Genomic DNA, 15,013 nt, shown 5'->3' with positions numbered 1-15,013 from the left:
GAAATCTAGACCTCAGTGTAACGCTCAGGTGGTTAATAAATGCAGCCCTGGCTGCGTTCATTGATCAGCACAGTCTGGCTTTTTTTTGTTATTAAAATTCGTTCTCGATCGGCCGTTGTCTCTTTCAATTTCGGTAAGCGAGAACGGCTGAATTCGCCCCGAGATCGAGTTTTAAAAACTCACTCACTCATCCCTACCAGGGAGTAATTGTGAAAGCACACTTCCCAACAGCAGGTAAGTCCTTCTGATTAGCAGACAGTACGTAGTTTTCAAGCATTAAAATCCAAACAGTAAATGGCATGGCAGGATCACCTGGGTACAAATCATGTTGTGTCCAGTAGTTTATGAAGCAGAACATTTATGATGGGGTTTATTTAGGTTAGGGCCAGCACTCAAACATGCACAGTCACAAAAATATGTTTTTCCTTTATTCATGATTTTACCACATTTGCTAAGATAACCGAATTATCGTTTTCAGAGTAAGAATTCACCATGGTAAGGAAACGGCCTTATCGCCTTTATTATCACAAACACATAAAATACTTGAGGAAACTGAATGACGTGATGTTTACATTTTATAGATTGGTTGAAGCTTTGCTTTCATTTTCTACCTTTTAAAAAGGGGAACTTTCTTTATATCTTCACTTTCTGTTTGTGCTAATGTGGAGACCAGTCAGTGAGCAGCTCCGTGCAGACCCAGCTATGGATAATGATATCATGAGAAGATATATCCAGGATTTTAGCCTTGATGACTGTAAGCATGGTAATCAGGGCTATAGCCGGGTCCTTATACAGCTGTTTGGTTTTACCGGCCATGGCAAATCCTCATTCATCAACTCCTGTAAGTATGTTGTGGATGACGGACCTTACAAGGTCTATGCAAGGGTTGCTCCGTCAGAATATAAACCAGAAACAATGATCAGGAGTACCTATGAGCTGACCAGAACCATCACGCTGGTGGATAATCGGGGATGTGTAATACTAAAGAAGGATGAGACTGGAGAGATATATGCTCAGCTTGGTAAGTTCAGTACATACATGTCTTTGTTTGGAGAACTAATAAAAGAGCATGTGATCATATCCATACAGTATATAATATACTGGCCTTATCCAAATTATATATATTTAGCGTATCTTTGTCTATATTTGAGCTAAATTGGTCCATACATATGAAACAAGTACCTAGGCCCATTTATTCCTCTGCATTTTAATATGCACACTAACAATCTTGAATCAGTTACAAGATTGAATCGGTTGGTCATGTAGCGCAGGTCTAGCTCGTCACTTGTCTTCAATTGTCTGCTCTGTGTCTTCTTCCGAAACGATGACGTGGCTGTGCAATCTCCTTCCAATCTCCCCCATTTCCTGGCACTGGATATCAGTAGAAATTCAACAGGGGTTCAAACCCTACATTTCGTAGTCCAAAACTAATAAACACGGGTTTTTGTGCAGATTTAAACTATAAGCCTTACAAGGACAAAGTCAGAGGAAGGAAGAAAAAGAAGCTTTTATAGAGAGACTTGGTGAAAGAATTTAAAAGAAAACACATCTTAACAAAGAGAGAAAGATTCATATGTATGTCTGAGCAGTTACAGATTTGGGCAATCAATAATAGTAATCATGATTATCATATATTTAACCAGAGAACAAGAACGTTCTGCTTATAAGAAAGTGGTTTCCAAACAAAGAGAGAAACAGGAACTTAAAATGTGTTACTGTAAATACACTTCATTTCAAAAGTATGAACATATTGAAACAATAGTACTTAATAAAGTTACTTCCCTATACAACCTGAGAAATTTTGAAGGAATCAATTAAGGTGAATTATTAAGGTGGTCAAGGTAATAAACAGCATGTGTCGGTTATTGGTTAGTTTAAATCTGCCAAAAGATATAGGCCCTGATTCATTAAAGCTCTCCAAGGCTGGGGATAATACACTTTCACCAGTGAAGCTGGGTGATCCAGCAAATCTGGAATGGATTTCTTCAATGTCATTTGCTATTTGCTATTTGCTTTGAATCGAATCCCAGGTTTGTTGGATCACCCGGCTTCACTGGTGAAAGTGTATTACCCCCAGCCTTGGAGAGCTTTAATGAATCAGGGCCATAGTCTGTGAGACCATAGTTTAAGAAGGGCACATAAGTTACCAATATGAATTTAGAGTTAAGATGAATAGAAGAGAGAAGAGATTCACCATCAACTGGGTTGTATTGAATATGCTCACCTATATAAGTCACTTTAATCAATTCTTCAAAATTTCGTATCTATTGTATATATAAGTAACTTTATTAGGTACTAATGTTTCAACACTTTCATACTTTTGAAATCAAATGTTTGGAAACCCCCTTGGAAACTCCTATAAGCAGAACTTTTTTTCTTTGGTTAAATACATGATAATCATGATTACGATTATTGATTGACCAAATCTTTAACTGATCGGACATACATATGAATCTTTACCTCTTCGTTAAGATGTTATCTGCTTTTTTGGCTACATGTTTAAACCTTGTTTATCTTTTGTATTATTTCCTTTAGTTCCTGTGTCTCAGTTTCCTTTTCCTCTGATGAATCACCCCTATGGACAAAACGCGTCAGTGAAAAACGCATTTTAACACCTCTGCTAAGTTTTATTCACTTTTGGGACCTTCATTGATAAAACCTCAATGAATGTGTTTTTATCAGTCAATAAGCAAGATTTTTTTTCTTAACATAGATTTTATTACATTAATAATTAAAATTGTTAATAGAATTTTAAAAATTTCAGTTCTATCACTAAGTGCATCAAAAAATGCCTTCTTCTTTTCTTTCTCTGCTTCTTTACCATGATTAGTTGAATTTCAGGCTTGGTGCTAATTCTGATCTCCTTAGAGATTGTATTTATGTTTATTTCCCTTGTGTATCACTTTCTCCTCCTCTATTGATATAAGCCCCCTATGTCACAACCAATCCAATGTCCCCGGATGGCCCAGAGGAAATTGCATAAACAAGTATCACATGTGATATGTTGGAAAATATTAAGTCTGGATCTCCGCTTTAAAATTAACAAAGGGTCTTCCTGTGTAAGGTCTTTGAGATAATTGAATTTATTCTCCCCTTTAAAGTAACAAAGGTCTTAAGTTAACTTAAGTATGTATTCTGAAACACATTTATTCCTAATCTTTATATTTCCAATATACTATTCTCTATAAAGTAACAGATGATGGATTAGTAGCTGGATCAATATGGTGAGCATTTTCCTAGATTCCTAAATACTCTAGGGGTTGACAGTCCATAAAAAAAATGAAAATATTAATACTGGCAACGACCAGGGCATTTTGGAAGTGTCCCTCAGACAGCCCCCGCCCTGCTATCATTGGATGGTCCTATTAGCCCCACCTCTGTTGTTGGCATATAAAAAGCATGTATGCCCAGCAGAGGGAGCTCTCACTGATTCCATCCTGTTGCTAAGGACAACATCACTGACACATTGAGCCCTGCAGGGAGCCCAGTTACTAATAACATGGACTTTACACCGCAACCTCGACCAAGAAAACCAACTCTACCCAAGTATTATTTCACAGCTTTCCCTTTTATTTTATGTTGTTGCTATAGTTGTGTGCTATGCTATTATTGTGTTAATATTTTTGGATTAGTGTTTTTTTTTCTATAATTGGTTGTCAGGGGTAACGCTGCGTGCTTCGTCTAAGCATGTGGTGGCAGTCTACCTGTGCAGGTGTGTTGGGCAAGGGGTAACAGGAGTGGTTAACCTTGCCCCGTGATGGCCCCTCTTCGGCCGGCTGGTACATGGACTGTGCTGAGGGTGCAGGGTGCGGGCTGAGGGGGCGTTCATCACATCACACATTTCCTACAAAGTATTGTCTGTCCTTGTGCAATGATGTGTACAGTATTGGGATTTTTTTGGTGGATTTGCATGTAAAAGATAAATTACATACATTTTATTAAGTGTGCAAGATAGAAAAAATGGGCACTAAACATTTTTGATCCTGCCTGCGAGCATGACATCTATACATCAATTTGGAGAGCTTTGTAGAGGATAATGCTGCACCAAGTGTGTAATGTTCTACTTTATTATTATCATGTATTTATAAAGCAATGACAGATTACACAGCAATATACAGAGACCACAAACATGTCACTACCCAAGTAAGGGGGAAGCTAATTCCCTTCCAATTTTGTATTTAGGACCCCAAAACAGGAAGAACATAAAACTCCATGCAGATATTCTCCTGGCTGAGAATAAAACGCAGAACCCTAATGCTTCAAGGTCAGAGTCATCCTCCATGCTGCCATTGGTCACCCCTGATAACACATCTGCCCATTTACTTGCAGTGTCGCATTTTCTAATCGTCTTTTCTCTGCCCCGTCCAGGAAACTTTCTTCCACTGAACACTACGGTGAATTGGCACGCTGGATATGAGGACACACTAAACAGAATTTTGGAATCAGAACGAGAAGAACGCTCAGCTGATTTTATTGTCCCTGTGCTTGTCTACAAGTAAGAAAGAAATCACAAACTGAATTTCACAAACCTATTAACCTTTTATTCTAAAATTCTGACCAATTGTAAACTTTCAAAAACTAGGTCCTCTTGATGGGGGCTGATTGATGACTGGTGAATAATTTCTCTCACACATAAAAAAAGGTTAGGGTGAAAAAAGACATCATGTTTAGCCTAATCCCCAGTTATATATATGGACTTTGTACAGCGCTGAGGAATATGATGGCGCTATATAAATACTGTGTAATAATAATAATAATTATAATAATTCTGTGCTTCTAGAAGTCATCCAGCTTTTTCTTATAGCAATCTATAGTAGTTGCTGAAACTACTTCCTGAGGGAGCCGATTCCACGTTTTCACAGACCTTACAGTGAAGAATCCCTTCCTTATCCGGAGCTTAAACTTTTTTTCCTCCAGACACAAAGAGCGCCCCCTTGTGCTTTGTAATGACCTTACAGTGAATAATGGGGAGGAGAGTTCTTTATATGGACCATTTATATATTTATACAGGATGATCATATCCCCCCTTATACATCTCTTCTCATAGCGGAGTTCCTTTATTCCTGTTATATGCACTCTCTCCAGTATACACTTTTTCTGCAACTCAGAAACATAGAGAACCCATTAAAAAATGGCTTACCTGTGTAGTGACGTACCTCCAGGTCTTTATTCTTCTTGACATTATCTTTCTTCCTATGTATCAATCCTACTCAATCTGGTCACTTAACGACCAATTCACTTAGTGACCGGGTTATTGGAACAGAACCCGGGTGGTTAAGTTAAGAGAATCAGAAGTTACCTTACTGGTTACAAACATCATAAAGGGAGCTTCTTCCTGGCCCATAATGCCCTGCAGTGTAAAACTCAGGATCCACCTTGGATTCTGCTAGATGATTGGGCATCCAGGAGGGGAGACCCTCACCCAAAAGTTTCCTACTCCATGGGCCCAATATGTGCTCTACTTTGCAAAGAGTGAACTAACATAATCCTAGCAGTTCTTTTGAGCCAATCAGGTTCACCAATGCAGCAAATTGTTGTGTCCTGGTCAATCCTCAAAGCTAACCAGCTGGATTTGCTGAAATCAATTCATTCATCTCAGTCACAGACAGAGAACAATTGCTGAGGATAAAAAATATCAAAGTTTAGTCCATATATTTATTTTGTTTAAACCTTTCAATACCTCTGGACCAGGGACTCCCTGAAAGCGCCAGCATTCCGGAGCAGCCAATAATGTAAAAAGAGATGTCAGTTATAAATGTAATCCACAAAATCCTCTGACTGCATGACATTATATTTAACCCTCCTGTTAGTAGATTACACACGTTTTCAAAATCACCTCCAGGTAAACCTCAGTAAGTCTGGTCAGATGTTTAAGACACAACTCTACCCTGCATCCCTTCCCATCCTAACAGATGTCCTCTGGTATTTCTTTATTTTCCTTTTCTTACATCCTCAGGCCAGTTCTGTGACATGCTGGGTTCTCTTTCTCTTCACTTCTTCCGCATAGTGTTGGTATTCGAATTCGGGTTGTCCTTATATTTGACCCGAATATAGCTGTTCCAATTCGGATAGACACGACCTGAAAAAAACGAGATTGGATAGCAAAAATTTGGATAAAAAAGTGTTAAAAAAATTAAAATTAAAGTTAAATTAATAAATTAATTATTGAGTGTTTGTGTTTATTTAACTGTTTTTTTTTACAGGTTATCCTACCATGACATGATATCTCTTACTCTGTAACACACTTTCCAGCACAGAAATATTCTGATTAATTTGTCACATTTTTCCTTTATCCACTGCGAGAAAAATGTAACAAATGTATCGTGTGTTACAGAGTAAGAGATACTTATATTAGAACACTAGAGGTTTTTAATGGGGAGACTTCCAGCCAATCAGAGACCTCTAGTGGTGGCCAATCCCTGGGGCACTAGACGTTAATGACCCTCTAGTGCCCTGGGGATCGCAGTGGAACTGGAGAGATCAACACATACAACTAGTAAAGGGCTGCAAGAGTAATCTGATTGCTTTTGCAGCCCCTAATAGTCCCTAAAAATAACTTTCCTACTATTGACTTCAATGGTGTTCAAATCTGGCATTCAATCACCTGAACAATCTCCCAATATTCGATTGAAAAGCTGACAAATCAAATAGCGGGATATTCAAGCAACACTTTTCTGCAGTACTGGTTATTTACCAATGCAAAGATTGTCACTGATCTCATGATTCTGGCACTGTTCACTGAATTGTCAGTGTGGGTTTCGTGGTGATGCCCCTCATAGGTTGGGTCCACCATGCCCTGCACTTACAACAAATGGATTGAATGACACAGAACATCATTGACCTTTGCCATGCAAGGGGAATTTTTTGTACAGTAAAGATTCACTTATGTGTATCTTGGCTTTCGCCCCTTGTCTGTTTCCGTGGTTTCACTATATGATGTATGTAGCTGTATTTTGAAATTAACATCTCTGATTTATGTTTCATACATTGTCATTTTAGTTCTCAATTACAAATGTCTTCTGACGATGACTCTAATCTGAAAGAGATGCTTGTGATGGCCAGAGATATAACAGGTACTGTAATCTCTGCGATATTTGGCTTTTTTATTGCTAAGCTTATACATTTTCAGCTATTATTGTCATATCGGGCCCCTATATCCTCACTCGTACTCAGAACTGCTGCCATCTTTACAGTGAATGTGTACCACAGGGAAGAAATACTAATATATAATACTAATATAAAATACTAATATATAATACTAATATATAATACTAATATATAATATTAGGCAAAATTCTGAATATTAGACACAAGGAGCAAGTATGATAGTACTTCCATTGTTAGATGAATCTACCAAAGCTTCTTGAAGAAAATTAAATCCTGGGTATGGCGGGAGGGGGAGATGATTTGTTTTTTGCCTCTTTATCTTTCTCATAGATATATGGGATCTAGAGACAAAGGTGGAATAGTGTGATATTAAATATATGTTGTTCCCTTTTATGGGAAATATTTTTGCCGACCTTGGAAAATCATATATGATATAAGTAAAAACAGTCCAAAGGCAGGGTTTTTATGGCAAAATGATTCTTTTGTATTGAGTATGATTCTTGTATAGTACAATTTCAATTATATTACTTTGTATTCAACAATATAATTTTTTAAGGTACTACCTCAATCCTCGAGCCCTTTGTACCCGTTTTTCCAGACACAGATCACCTTTTTGGTGTTTTTTGTCAATTCAAACCGTGTCACGTAAAAGCAAAACAGTATGTGCAGAGAACTCGAGTCATGTGGGTAGTTTACGCTGCCTTATTAACCCAACGCGTTTCGCCTGGTCTGAGTTTCCTCAGGGGTGGTACTGCGTGTAGTGAGGTTCAGCGGACTGGTTTGTGATTTATATGGTCCTTAAAAGAGGAGTACGCATGATGTTATGAAGCATAAGGGGGGAAGGATGTTGTCCCCAGCTCTTATAAATATAAAGTGTACCTCCTAATTATAGAAAGTTAATTTTCGCCAAAGGAGGCGGCTGGTGGCACCGGTAAATACCGCGGCTGTGGCACCTACTGCTCCTAAGGGTTCCCTCATTTGTGAGATAAGTTTGAATAATCTCCCTCCAAACCGGAGGCGCTCTCAGTATCTATAAGGGTCCTCCCGAGAGGCAATCTGGAAACCAACTTTCCCTCCTCCCTTATGCTTCATAACCTCATGCGTACTCCCCTATTAAGGACCATATAAATCACAAACCAGTGCTTTTAAACCTTGCTACATGCAGCACTGCCCCTGAGGAAGCCCAGACTGGGCGAAACACGTTGGGTAGACAAGGCTGTGTAAAATACTCACGGTTCGCATTCTCTGCACTTACCGTTTTGCTTTTATGGGACACGCTTTGAATTGACCAAAACCAGCAAGTAGATGATCTGTGTTTAGAAAAAACGGGTACAAAAAACGGGTACTATACAAGAATCATACTCAATACAAAAGAAGTATTTTGCCATTAAAACCCTGTGTTTTTACCTATATGTGGTGTCAGCATAACAGGAAGCAAACTTTTTCTGTCCTGGCTTTCAGCATGTGTGATGTAGTGCAACATTTATGTAGCAGCAAGGGAGGAGTAAAGATAAATAATTTGTGTTACGTGAGTTGCAGAGTCGGCCGACATCACATCCAAGAGGAGATTTTTTAATTTTAAATGGAGAGTCTGGTGAAAGGGTCTCTTAAAGGAACTCAGACCCCTGTTAGAATGCATTTCCTGATGATATGAAGCCAATCACATGAGTCCCATGGTATTGTCCATTATTAAACCATCATCGCAGTGATTTGTCTCTCGTCTCAGGCATGTTCCCCATGGTGATCCTCACTCATGAGACCAGTGAGCATCTTCTGAAGAACCAGGAACAATTCAGGAGAATGGGGACACAGTACATCTTCTCAGTAGAGAATTATACTGGACAAGATACAGTGAAGAGCCACAGGAAACATGAGAAAATACTGCAGTGCCTCCATGAGATCGTTAGGATTGTGGAGTTCCAGATGAGAGAAAGAAGAGACCCCATTGCGGAGAACATTACAAGAAAGAAAATTCTTCTGACATTTTTAATGGAGAGAGAGAAAGAGAGAGCCATAGTGGAAGAAGATATAAAGAGAGAAGGAGCCAAACCCACAAAAAAAAATATTTGCTTGCTTTTGTGATGATAATACTTTTTTAGGGTTTTATTCGGTTGAAGTCTGGAGGAAAAATAAGGAAATGTCATGGTGGAAATAAATCAATGAGCTTTTATCCTTTCTTTGCAAAAGTGCATTCTGTGCATTGCGCCTTAGTATACTAAAATAAAAGGTTGTTTTTTAATTTTTATCATTTTGTTATCTCATCTCAGTTCTGCTGATCTCTTCCTGACTCCTTCAGTCATGTTCTGTCCATGGCACTTGATGCAGTCTCAGCTACACAACATTGTATTTTGTATAACCATCAGTAGCTTTCATTGTACAATAATAACACAAGAGCACAATTAGGATAAAGTTGTCAGTCCATAGCAGTAAAAACCTGAACATGGAACTTCATGGCAGGACCACCAAATAGGGGAGAGTGGGGGGAAGTGCAGGATGGCAAATCTATTCATAAGGAGCATTCTGATTAGAAGAGACAGCAAAAAGAGAGAGATAACCTAATAAATAAATAAATATTACTATCCAATACTACTATCCACCCATAAATATTTTACTATGCAATCAGAAGCCTGCCATAGAGAGATGACACCATCATACTCCTTTCTATTAGTGGTGTCATTTACCTGCTTCTGTGATAGGACTGGGAAAATCTCAGCACTGGCTGGAAAGTTAAGGCTTTGTGTCAATACGCTTTTTTTGGCTTCAAATGGGTTTTGTATTTTTGTATTAGTCTAAGGAAGCTAAACCTATAAAGCATATTTGAGATTTAATGCTTAAGATTTTCTAGGTTAAGAGATAAAAAAAGTTTCCCTAAATATTTTACAATAAAGGAGAATTTAGATCTTTTAGCATCATTTTTTATATAATAAAGATTTGATTTGCACATCGTTGTTGTATTTTATTATTTAAGTATAATATAGTTTTATAATCACCTTTCTTGGTTGATATATATATATACATATATATAAGGGCTGCCAGCTCTGAAAAGAAAACACTTTATCGCAGAGAAATTGTCCTCTGAAGCCTTAACATAAAATGACACTGACACTGCCATCACTGCCTCCATATTACTACAAGACACAGAACCGAGCACATTACTGCAGGTAAAATCAGCGCAAAGTTTTATTAGTGTTAAACACAACAGTATTCCTGATCCATGGAAATCTATGAGCTTTGCTGCTCAGGTGCCACTGCAACACAACAGAAAGGAGCCATGACCGCTAGGTACAAAGGTGTGAAGGTGAGGGGTTGGGTTCTTTACATTGGAGCACAGGGGAAGCAGAATAATTGTAAATTGTTTGTCCTTTAAATGCATTTGTCTGCAAAAGGAGGAGGTAGTGACAGGAGTAATAACAATGGTGATCAATGGTGTCAGAATCCAACCAGGAGGTCTATAGAAACACAGATGTACTCAACTGTAAATACAACAATAAACTTTTACATTTTATAGTGGTACACAATAAAACTAGACTTTTCTTTTAACTTCTGATAAATCATCTTGATATCCAACAAAAGGATTTTGCGTGGGTGGCTCATTAACCCCCCGAGCGTTCTAATTTTGTCTATATTTCCATGCAAAACACATTTTTTCTTCCCATTCAAAACCTCCAGTGCTCCCTGATTGGCTGAGGAAAGGAAAATCCTGATGACGCTCATGCTCATGAAGTTAATTAACCTCTAGTACCCGGGGATCGCACACAGGATTCCCATGGCTGCATGAATGAATGCAGCCCTGGGATTCCTCCTGTAATGACTTCCTGGAACTTCCAATGGTTCTGCAAAATCCGTTCACTGAAATTTCGCAGACCCATTAGAAGTTCGAGGAAATTTTCGCGAGTATGCCAGAGGTTAGTCCCTAGATATGTACATAGGTTACACATTTTACAGTAAAAAAGAATAAAAACATATTTTTCTCAAACATCGTTTCAGGAGTGAGCTTGGTGCCCAGAATGACCCATAAGTTTCCAACTAGATCATGATGAGCCAAACATTGCAGTATAAAAGATGGTATGGGCTGGGTTATCTTCTGTTACAGGAAGCGATATAGTGTAGTGAGGAGTTTGTTTGCTTTTCTAGTTTTTAGTACTAGAGATAATGCATTACTAGTTGTGCTTCTGTCAGAGACTGGATGAGGGGGTCTGGGTACCTTGTTGCTGTAGAGTTTAGTCAGTGGGGATATGTAAATATACAGGCAAGCGGCCCAAGGGCAAATATTGCTTTTTGCACATTCTTGTTGATAAGGTTATAACATATAATATATTGTGGTACCTAAAATTTTGCTCTTCAATCACACAGAGTCACCCAAAGGTTATTGGTATCCTCAGTAGGAGAAGGAAGATAAGCATGTGAGAGTACATTGCTTGGGAGTGCTGTTACTTCTGAAAAGGACATTTCTGAGGAGCAATCAACCGAAATATGAGTGCCACATCCTGCTAGCTTTTGTGAACTTTTCTTTTGTGAGGAAGAGGTGTAGAAGGAGGAGGAAGAGGTGGATGATGAGGTTGCTGACCCTACATGGGATGAAGGAAGGGGTTAGTGGAGCCATGGGCAGGATGATGATGGTAGTGGTAGATGGCGGAAGATGGGTAAGAACAGTATTCAGTTCAGGCAGACTTCAGTTCCCAGCCGCAGTCATCCTTCCTCGAGACTGGTTGCATTTCCCAGCATACAGTTGCCCCCAGTTGCAATAAGAATGGATAGCTGGCAGCAGCCCAGGGGCCCACAGATACATCAGTACAAGAACCACAAGGCCAATCAAGAGTATAAAGTCATACATGTGCAATCAGTCTACCAAACAAGGTACTGATGGAGTAAACATAAGCAGAGTCGGGGTCACAGGCAGAGGTTGGTCCAGGCTACATATAAATTATGGGTCAGGGAACAGGCAATGGTCAGCAACAGTAAACCACATGAGAAACTCCCCAGCACAGATAAACCCAGCAAAACACTATGACAGGCACTGGAATCTGAGAGTAGAAAGGCTATAAGGACCTAGCAGCCAACGGCAACTTGAGATTGATCTAACGCCCAGGATGTAAACTTGGGGCATCAGCTTGGGCATCATAAATTCTCCTTACCCTCTGAGCATATTTGTGGGTGTTTTGAGTCCTGGTAGGGTCCCATGACCACCAGGATGATCCTGCCATGTGCCACTGACAATTTCTCCCAAACTCAGCTCCCTGGGGCACCAGCAGCTGTGGCCTAAGCTCACACATTCTGCCCCGTTTTACCACATTCTGTGAAAAAGAGAGACTTTTCTTGGAGTGGTATTCAGGATTACAATATTAGTGCAAAAACACTGCAGACTGAGATGTTCTTTTAAAAATCAACCTTGTTTAGATTCAAGCCTGATCCCCCAGTGCTGGAAAGACCGAGAGCAAGTCATTTCCCCATCATGGGGCCATTGGTCACTCTTGGTGACATATCTGTCCAGTTATGATTGGAAATAATTACTTGCAGTGCTACATTTTCTTACTGGATCTTCTCTGTCCCACCTAGGAAATGTGTCCAGCAGCCAAGGAGGGTAAATGGATATGAGAAAACCCCGACAAAGATTTTGGTTTCTGAACAGGAAGAATGTTCTGATGATTCAATTGTCCCTGTGTTTGTCTACAAGTAAGAAATTAAAAAAGAAACATGCTGTGAATCATGTCCCGTTTATTTCCCATCTCACATGTTGGATCTTTTATTGTTCACTTCATCCTTATCTGTACATGACAAACATGAATGCCGCAAATGTTTTTACTGTTTGTTCCATATGAAGTATCCTGAGGTTGCAGCTTTGTCTCCACTTCCTATAGTTAGAATTCTGCTTTACCTCTGTTAGCTGTATACCTAATACCGATTTTTTCATAAATGTACTTAGCCATGCAGCTACAGAACATCTTCTTGTGGGAACCAGGTTGGACTTTTAATCCCCCAGAAAATTCCACCCCGAGTGTGGCTCAGGGTTACCGCTTTTGATATGAAAAATTCACTCAGGAATAGCAGGGAAGTTAAGGGTATTTTTCACTACAAGTGGGTTTTGAACTTCTGGCATTTATTCATATTCTCCAGGGGGGAATGTCTGAGCCATGTGCCAGCAGTATTCTAAGGTGTGGTGGGCACGTCTGTACTTGGGATTGGTGAATGAAAACCAGTGGCATCTCTGGTGGCTGTGTGAGATGTGACTAAATGTCTGGGTGCCCAAATGATGTGTTGCTACCTTCTCCGGCCTGATATGCTAAAATTGTAAGCTTTTTTCAGATTGTCTGTCATTTGCAACCCCAATTTAAAATACAGCACTGAAGTTCTTGTTGGTGCTATACAAATAACATTTGTTTATAATAATAATTAACAATCTGTTGAATAAAGGAAAGTTCCCAGTGCTCACCCCATGCCGCCCTCTTTGCCTGTAGCGAGCCCACGCTCAGCCTCTGGAGGCTAGTTGTGCCATCTCAGCACACAGTTGCTCTTAGGAGTTTTGTGCACAAAAGATGGGGAGGACTAAGAGCCCACAGACAATGTAGAAGCAAGATTCCAGCTGAGGCAAGTCCAGAATACTGGGATAGAGGTCATGCATGGGCTAATGGTCCACCAGATGAGGTATACAAGGGGAAACACAAAAGCGGAGTAGGGATCATAGGCAAAAGGACAGTCCAGGCAGCATACATTCAGGTGTCAGAAACATTAAAAGTGAGCAACAGTTAATCCAACAAACACACCAGCAGCAGGTCAGCCCAGCTTAACGCTACAACAGGCCACTGGTGACTGGAAGCAGAAAGGATATAAAGACCCCGCAGCCAATGGCAGGGCAGGATGAAGTCAGGGACCAATCTGCTACTTATTTTTCCCCTTCGGCTGTGCACAGCCTCAGAGTTTGTGCTGGGGATGCTGAGAAAATACATCTCTGGCTGCATGGCTATATGGAAGCAGGCGCTGCAGCTATTTCATTGTTCCCCTTGGTGCTGCAAGTGGCATCAGTAGAAAAAAAAAAGGGGAGAGGTACTGGAGGACAAGGGAGCGCCATCCATATTTGTGTCTCCTAACACTGTAAAGGTAAGATCAGAAGCCTTACTATCTGGTTCCATGTCCACCCATCCTTGGACCCGGTACACTGGTTCACCTCTTTCCCTATGCTACCACTTTCCATGAAGAAAGTTCCCCTGTCCTTATTCCCCAGGGTGACGGGGTAAATATCCCATGTAACCAGCCTTCCAGATGCCAAATAAGTTTTCCACCTGCAGACCCCCACAATACAATAGTTACATTGTGGGGGTGAAATCCTGTTTCCCAATGATGACCTTGGTACAAATGGAAGCAGGAGAGAATTTTTGTCAAAAGCGAAGATGGTTACACTCTTTTTGCCTCTTTCCATCCTTGGCACAACCAATTCCATAGGATCTTTTATAGACAGGAAAGGGGACACATACATTCACTGCCCCTTTCCCTATCCAGGAAGGTCCAAGGCCTAACAAAGAAGGTGACTCCAAAATTCTTAATTATTTTTTTTGATCATAAATGCAGTTTTAAAGCAGACTTTACTATACATAGTTACAGCAAATGACTCTCTACTGAATCAAGTGTTCAACTTTATTGGAGTTGGGCTTAATGACTAATGTTGGGGGACAAGTGTGTCACTAAGCGAAAGCTGAACACCATGCTTAATGCAAAGTATTTCTAAAAACTTAACAAAGACTTCTGTTTACCCTGCTGGCTATTTCTGCTGACCTCCATATCACTACAAGATACAAAACAGAGCACATTAAAGAAGGTAAAAACACTGCAAGGTTCAGGTAATCCTCAACACATTCAATTATTTGCTCCAGAGAAGTCTATGGGGCTCTACTGTTAAGGCATCACTTGAAGT

General features: G+C 39.8%; 1 protein-coding gene across 2 annotated transcripts; it reads left to right on the top strand.

Annotated features, from left to right (window-relative positions):
• The first annotated feature begins 640 nt into the window (after positions 1–640).
• Positions 641–12,800, top strand: LOC140334854 (uncharacterized). Of its 2 annotated transcripts, none has more exons than XM_072417121.1 (4): positions 641–1,021; positions 4,369–4,495; positions 7,000–7,073; positions 12,664–12,800. In XM_072417121.1, the coding sequence occupies exons 1-4, from the start codon at positions 661–663 to the stop codon at positions 12,690–12,692; spliced, it is 591 nt and encodes a 196-aa protein (XP_072273222.1). In that variant the 5' UTR covers positions 641–660; the 3' UTR covers positions 12,693–12,800. The 2 variants fall into 2 exon arrangements, with proteins under 2 accessions (XP_072273222.1, XP_072273221.1); XM_072417120.1 differs by lacking the exon at positions 12,664–12,800 and adding an exon at positions 8,834–10,048 and having other exon boundaries at positions 642–1,021.
• Positions 12,801–15,013: the final 2,213 nt, after the last annotated feature.

The sequence above is a fragment of the Pyxicephalus adspersus genome, chromosome 7 (genome assembly GCF_032062135.1).
Source record: "Pyxicephalus adspersus chromosome 7, UCB_Pads_2.0, whole genome shotgun sequence".
NCBI classification, from domain to species: Eukaryota; Metazoa; Chordata; class Amphibia; order Anura; family Pyxicephalidae; genus Pyxicephalus; species Pyxicephalus adspersus.
This window is presented reverse-complemented; position numbering and strand designations above follow the sequence as displayed.